This window comes from Phodopus roborovskii, unplaced genomic scaffold (assembly GCF_943737965.1).
Source record: "Phodopus roborovskii unplaced genomic scaffold, PHOROB, whole genome shotgun sequence".
Lineage (NCBI taxonomy): Eukaryota > Metazoa > Chordata > Mammalia > Rodentia > Cricetidae > Phodopus > Phodopus roborovskii.
In genome coordinates this window covers 2,019,210-2,026,958 of record NW_026126417.1, presented here as the reverse complement: position 1 = coordinate 2,026,958, position 7,749 = coordinate 2,019,210, and the positions used below count along the sequence as shown (strand labels likewise).

The 7,749-nt window shown below is 39.0% G+C and overlaps 1 protein-coding gene across 1 annotated transcript; it reads right to left on the bottom strand.

Moving 5' to 3' along the window:
• Positions 1 to 341: 341 nt before the first annotated feature.
• On the bottom strand, positions 342 to 7,382 carry Znf770 (zinc finger protein 770). The gene is made up of 2 exons (XM_051183773.1): positions 7,269 to 7,382; positions 342 to 3,443 (listed from the first exon to the last, which is right to left on the bottom strand). Exon 2 carries the CDS (start codon positions 3,400 to 3,402, stop codon positions 1,282 to 1,284), a length of 2,121 nt encoding a protein of 706 aa, XP_051039730.1. The 5' UTR covers positions 3,403 to 3,443; positions 7,269 to 7,382; the 3' UTR covers positions 342 to 1,281.
• Positions 7,383 to 7,749: the final 367 nt, after the last annotated feature.

The following is a 7,749-nucleotide window of genomic DNA, read 5'->3' as shown; positions in this document are numbered from 1 at the left end:
ATTAAACCCTTATTTCTTAAGGTTCACTAGGACTGAAAACTTTTCCCTTTCCTTCCCCTCTTGCACCATGATCAGAACTTACACTTACTCCACTGCCCACACTTCCAACAGCAGGCTTTTCACTATATGTAAGTGTGCTAAATACCTGCCCATTTCTTTTCACATTAGAAACAGTACAGTAAAGCTTTTTATGCCTATGTTAGTCAATGATTTTACAAACTGCCACAAATGTGAGGGACAATCTGTGACTAAGATATGTCTCTCACAGATTAGGATTAAATGAAATATTCTTGTCAAATCATGCTAGTACTGTTTAGGAAAAAAAAAAAAAAAAAAAAAAAAGGATGCCCTGAACTCTATCAGCATCTTATTCCTATACAGGGACAATATCCCTACGGACTGAAATAACAACAAAGATCAAACTAATACTATAGTATTAGTGTCTTTCACAGAGGAACGAAAACTAAAACTACATAGCTACTGTCATTTGATCAAATTTAGCAGAATAGACTTACTTAAGTCATGGGGCCATGAAAAGGTGTGCACCTGAACTTTTAGCCCTGGGCACTGCTGTCAACCACTAATGAGTAAACAAATGCACTGCATTTAAGTCTCTAGAAAGGTACAACTGCAGATATATCGGAAAAACTCATGGCACTTGGGAAATACTCTTGTTAATGTAAATGATATTAGATGGTAAATAAGCATGGGTGCAACCCACTTGCTTCCTAATTTTAAATTTCTTACAGAAAAACAACAGCAGCCTACATGAGGAGGGGACACTTCTGTCCTAAGAAGGCAAAATTACCACAGTCTCAAAAACTCACTATGCAAAAGTAAAGCTGCAATTTTCCCCACCCATTTCCATATCCATTGTCATTTTATCTTTTAACGTGTAAGAAGTATGATTTGCAATAGAACTAAGTGTTCATGTAAAATAAAATATGCCAGGTGATTGGCAATTCTGGCCTCATTTTGGGAGGTATGTATATACATAAAGACAATGTCTTAAGGAATAATTCAACAAATAAGGCCAAATTGAACATGATAGATTCGTAACTTTTAATACAACCTTAGGTATCTAGTTATAGCATCAAACCATTCTATTTCTTTTCAAGTCATTGGGCTGTTTCTAAAACACTGTAATTTTATTTAACTTACTCCTTATTATGCAAGACAAGGAGCTGTCTATGATGTCATTCTACCTAATACAAGCTTCTGGCAAAATGTCTCAAAATGTATTACATCATCAGAGATCACAAATGCATTAGTAGTTTTGTGTTACACAACTGGATCTAGAACACCCACTTTCTCTTGTGGCCGTTCTTTGAAGTGAGTGAGCTGATGTCTCTTCCAGTGAGGTGCTTGTCTGAATGTTTTGCCACAGACTGAACATTCAAACGGTTTCTGCCCTGCATGAATTAAATAATGTCTTTCTAGTTTGGATGGAGATCGGAAATTTTTACAACAAACACTGCACTGGTAAAGGAGCCCGTCACTTCTTTCAGGACGGCCTAAGTAACTGTAACAATGACGGCTCTGCTCTGACTCCAAAAGTGTGTTAGCCAGGTAAGACTGCCTGTTCCTACAGTGGGTACCAAGAAGGAAATCCTCTGGTTCTGCCTTGACTTCAATTCCTGATACCTGATTGGACTCTGAGCCCTCATACTTTTGGAAACTAAGCCCATCACACTGTTGGGAAGCATTATAGCTAACATCTTCATTTGGATGAATGAAAAGTTTGTTCACATTTCCAAAGTCCACTTGCCAAAAAGAACTATAGGGAATCTTTTCAATATGAGTTAGTTTATGTCTTTTTAAGTGAGCCGACTGTCTGAAAGATTTGCCACACACATTACAGCCGAAAGGCCTCTGTCCAGTATGGATTAAATAGTGTCTTTGTAGTTTAGAGATAGAAGGGAACACTTTCTCACATTTATCACAGGGACACATTTTATGTCCAGCATGGATATTTTCACTTGAGTCTGAGAAGCCACACTGAAGCATGTCACAGTCATTAAAACATCCCTCACCTGGTGAACCACGGAGTGACAAATCTTTACTATTCACGGAACCATCCATAGTTAATATGCTTCCTGTTGTAAAGATACCTTGCAAACCTTTACCCATATTTTGGCTCTGGAATTGCTTTTGCCAAGAAAATGGCAAAGTTAGTGTTTTCTTCTTCTTTTTGCTAGCTGCCTTACATGATCCACGTCTGCCAAGGGAACCCACAAATGTTCTCTGAGTTTCTTCCGTGTTCTGCTCACCAGAAGGACGTTCGCAGTTTTTCAAGCAGTTACTTTTATATGTTCTTTTCTCTGATTGAAGGTTATCTGCTTTTTTACCCCCAGCACGTTTAAGTTTAGCCAAGAGCTTTTTAACAATGGTCTTATAGTTACAGCTTCTTTTGAGCCTCCTTGGAGCCCTGCCACCTCTGGCAGGAAGACACTTGTGTCCATTGAGAATCTGCTCTGACTCAAAACATTCTTCACACTTGGAACACTGAAAAGGGACGATATAAATAGAGTGGACATCAAGAGGATTATTCTCCTCAGATTCACCCATATCACCATTTTCAAAAGCATCCTGCTTTGCATTTAATTTATTGGGTAGTGGACATGATTCAGGACTCTTTACTTTTAAAGAAAGATTCTGAAAAGTCTTATTCCTAGTGTGGATTTGTTTATGCTTCAGAAGTTTGCTTTGAATCTTAAATCCTTTCTGACAAAAACAACATTGAAAAGGTCTTTCTTCTGAATGTGTGAGTTGGTGGATTTTTAAGTGAGTTGACTGTCGGAAAGATTTACTGCACAGGACACATTTAAAAGGCCTCTGCCCAGTATGAATAAGAGCATGCCTATCAAGTTTTGACTGTGATGGAAACATTTTGCCACAGATTGTACACGCATGAATATGCTTTCTTCTCTTTGTAGTGCTGTACGTGGGATCAGACTTAGAGCATGCGTGTAGTGCCCGTCTTTCCTCTGCAGTAAAGGTATTATATACACCATACACGGGCTTCTCTTGCTTAGTCTCAAGCAATCTTCTGACTTTAACATCATTGTGATAGGATTCATTGTGCAACTGCTGATGCTTCACAAATGTCTTCAGATGTTTAAAGTGGCGTTGGCAAATATTACAACTAAAAGGCAGATTGTGAGTTAACTGGTGCCTCTCCAGATGAACTAGCTGTCTAAAGTTTTTATGACATACATCACATTCAAATGGCTTTTGACCAGTATGAATGAGATAATGTCTAGCTAATTTTGATGGTGTTTCAAAGTGCTTGAGGCAAATATTGCAAATATATGGCCTGTTCCTAGGTAGTTTGTTTGCTACACGTTGTTGAATCTTCAGCATTTTTAAGTTGTTTTCAGCCATCATATTCTTCAGTAGCATACTCTGACGAGCTCCATAGTGTTCTTAAGCTCCACAAACATCTATAAATTAAAAAAAAAAAAAGTATTAACTTTAAGATGTGTACAAAAGAAAATAATTTAGTTGTCCTTAGGCAGCAAATAATTTGGTTGCCCTTAGGCAGAAGATTAAAAGTAAGGGAGAATGTGGACTTTCTTATGCTTTCAAGTAACTTAAAAACTATCTTAGATGAATTCTATAGAATCATAGAACTAATTTTAAACAGATACAATTCTTGAGAATATCTAAAGTTCTATTTTTCTACTTAATAGGCAATATTTAAAAAGAGCCAAAATTGCTTTCTTTTTTTAAACATTAAATGTCCCTTTTAGTTCCAACTTTCTTCCCTAGATGTCTAAATGAGTTATTCTGAAATAAAAAAAGGAGAAGGAGACGTAGTGGTAACATCATCAGTAGTAGTACCTGATATTGTGTTACATTCCTAGAAGGCTATCAATCACAAACTAGACAGGAAGGATCATGAGTTTGAGGCCAAAATGGGCCATCCAGAAATTTCAGGTACGCCTCAGCTAGCGAGGCACTGTCCTAATTATAAATAAATATTTTTAAATTGATTAAAAGGTAAGATTCAAAATACTAAAACAAAGACATATTTGCATTGAATTATAGCACATATGGTAGCCATGCTCTAAGCATAGAACATTTTATTTAATTACATTTAGATGGCTGAACCACAACATTAAAACTATTTCTTTTCAGTGGGTTTGATAGCACATGCCTTTAATCCCAGCACTGTGAGTCAAGGTTGCCCAGATTTACATAGAGTTCCAGGATAGCAAGCACTAAAACAAAACAAAACAAAATAAAAATTAAACAAATATTTACTCTCAATAATCTCTCAAGATCAACAAGGATAATAGGAATAATATTCACAGTAGACGAGTTTTAATCCTAAATTTGCCATTGTCTAATTTGTGTGTCGGGAAAGGGGGAATTCGAGATTCTTTAAACTGGGAGCAATGTCCTCTCCCACACCAAGCAGCTATAAAAGTTACTGGCAATAATGTATATGCATGTGTCAGAAAACTGTGAAGCACCATAGAAATGTGAGATATTACTGAGCTCAAGATTAACCAAATTTTAAGTTGTAACTCTTATCTCCTTAATAATGCTGTAGGTTAAGATAAACATACTAAATTTAGTTCATGTCTCCCTTCTGCTTTGTTGAAGGCTTCCAAAAAAAAAAAAAAAGGCACAAAAGAACAAGGTTGACAAATTGCAAACTTACATATGTATTTATGTACAAAGAACAGAATGTTGAGTGTGGTTCCTTCATCAGGCAATATTCAAAATAGGTCATTCTTGTCTAAGATGTACTCTTTACAATGTCTCTGAGACACATAAAACTTAACAAACATTTCACAATTCTCACATATCATTGTCCAGAAAAGACAATTTTCTTCCCTTTATTACTATTCCATTGGCCTTAACTAAGCCAGCAATTAAGCCAAAAACTAAACAAACAAAACAAAGATACACCAGTTCTTTCGTTCTAGTATATTTTATATCTCTACAAAAAACTCAGAACTCTTTTGTCTCTGACTTGGCAAACAGTCAACGTATGTGTTTCTCATCATCTCTCCTAGAAGGCACCTTAAACACAAACTCAAACACACTCAATGTGTAATCTGAATAAGAAACAAACACAACTTGAGAGACTATTTTGCACTAGTCACTTATCACAGTGCTTTTCAAACTATAGGTCCATACTCATTAATGGACTGTAGAGTCAAGAGTGGATGATGATCAGCCCAACTTGTTTAATAGAACGTAAAGTACTAGAGTATATATCATGTAACAATTATAAACATTGTTTTCTGAAACTTCAGGTGGAAGAAGTTAAAAGGTATGTGAAAGCTGTTCCTTACATCCTTATTCATTCAATACTAAACAGGGGAACCTAAAAATCAATCAATCAATCAACCAACCAATCAATCACTGTGTTCAATGAGGGGTAACAAAGATCAGGGACCAAAGGCAAGAGTACTAAAGAAAGCAACAGAGTTCTGTTTTCTTCCCCTGGGCCATATTACTTTAAAATACGCATGCAAAATTATTGTATTAGTGGTCAAGTGGAAAACGTCATTTAAATAAGAAAAGACAATCAGACCATAAGTCACTCTATTAATTTATAAAATACATCATATAACCTAGCAACAAACAGCTGTTGGGGTTATAGGTATTTTTACTTCACTCAGCTAAAACAAACGAAACATTAAAAGTGAACAACATGCAAAAATTCCTAAACATGTTGGCATAGAGTTAAGAGCTAGGAGAACTAAAATTATCATAAAGCCAGTGAACTGCAAAGAACTTAGCAATTTATTTAATTCCTGCCAGGCAATGAATTATGAGCAACAAGTGTGTCAAGATGGTTAATCAGGACAATGAACCAAGCTTAAACCATCACACCTTTATTCACTTACTACAACAGTATAAATGGGACAAAAGGAACCAGTTCCTCAGTGGTCTCTTAAACAGAAAGATGGCAAGTGAGCATTAAATGGATATAGTGCACAAGGGGAAAGCTTCTCACTAAGGGCTCCTGACTCCTATGGGCCAATGTGCCGGGGGTGGGCTGGTGAGGCCTGGGAGAAGTGGACTAACTGCACCAAGTACCAAGTCTGGTGTGGGACGAAAGCTTTACACCAAGAAGCAGGTAGGTAAAAACCTTATAATTGCCACAGTCAAGCCTCAGGGTTGGGCCTGGAGTAGGGACTTCTCCATTCTTTTTATATACTTCTCCTTTCCCTGGGTGACTGTTTCTATAAAACAAAAAGTCCCACACTAAAACTACACAAGCAACTACCTGATTATAAATATCAGAAACTAGCCACCTATAGCTACTGTCCCCAAAAGGGTTTGTGACTGAGCAGCTATCACTAGTATTAAGACCGAATACTCCTGTCACTTGCTTTGGGAAGGCACTTAATGAGAACCCTACCTTGTCAAAATCATTTGTGGCAAGTGATGATCTCACTTCCTATTTATAAGTAAAAGGTCAGGGATTTCCACACTCCAAGCACAATCCCTCTGTGCACTTAAAAGTTTAATCCCATTCAACTGATTTTCTTTTCTCTCCACTGAACTTGTCATCATTTAAAAAAAAAATACACTAAGGCTATTTTATTTTTTAATGTTAAACAATACAAACCAATGAATGTGTTCAATCCAGGTATCATCATGAGAACAGCTCAAACAACATTAAGCCAGGTAACTATAAAATCTGACATCAATAAAATCCAATGTTGTCTCGGGTCTGAAAGCACCGCTGTTTTAGCAAACACCATTGAAAGGACAGCTCAAATGTACCTCCACAAAAGTAAATGAACAAGAAATGAAACACCCGAGAAAAACGTCGACTTCCAGTTGGAGAATTATCTCTGGTGACATTTACAACAATCAGTCTTGGCCTCTTTCTACCTTGCTCTGCCTTGGCCTTGAACCATCACCTTTCCCTAAATAGGAACTGTTTTCATCCTAATCTCCCGCAAGCAAAGAGCATTTCGTTGTCCAACTGAGTGCAGGGGCTGTAAAAACCCATGCCTGGCATGAGCAAGGGTAAAAGCTCCACTGACTGCAGCCAGAAGGTGGGGAGCAGGGAAGAGCTGAGTGAAAGATGGGAAATAAGTGATTCGACCCCAGGAGGATGCGGGCACGGGGCTCGGCTCTTTTGAGTTTACCGCTCCCACGAAGCACACGCAAGGAGCCGAGGTCGTGGCACCCTGTTCGGTTCCCCGGGAACCTCGGTGGGCTCGAGGCGGGCCTGACCCTCCCCGGGGTTCATTCCACCTGGCACGCAGGCTCCTGGGGTCCTCCACACGCACCTGGAGCTGGCAAGGGCCCGGCAGCGGCGCATCTCAAAGCCAGAGGCTCGCGGAGGAAGCGGGCAGCCCGTCCGCGGGGTCGGCGCGGCAACGGGCTGAGTGCGCAGGCGCGGCGCGGAGCGCTCCGAAAGCTGTCCTGCCGGAAACAGCCTCTCGCGATCTCTGGGTCCGCGCTCCCTCCTTACGCGTTGTTCGCCCGGTACTGCTATTTCCGTGGAAAGAAAACAAGACTCAAGAAGGGTGCGATTCCCATCGTACTCTTGCCAACCCATCATTATGGAAATCCCAGACAGGACTGACTGTAAAGCTCGGCTCTTAATTAGAATCGAGGATCAGAGTTTGAAGCCCACTATCTTTTCTAAGGTCTGGGCTGTGCATAAAAACTCCCTGTAAATTAGGTACATTCTGGGTTAGGACTTTTCTCAGCGATTCGTATTTATGTCGATACAGCGCTGAGGTGCAGAGTCCTGGTCTTAGTTCA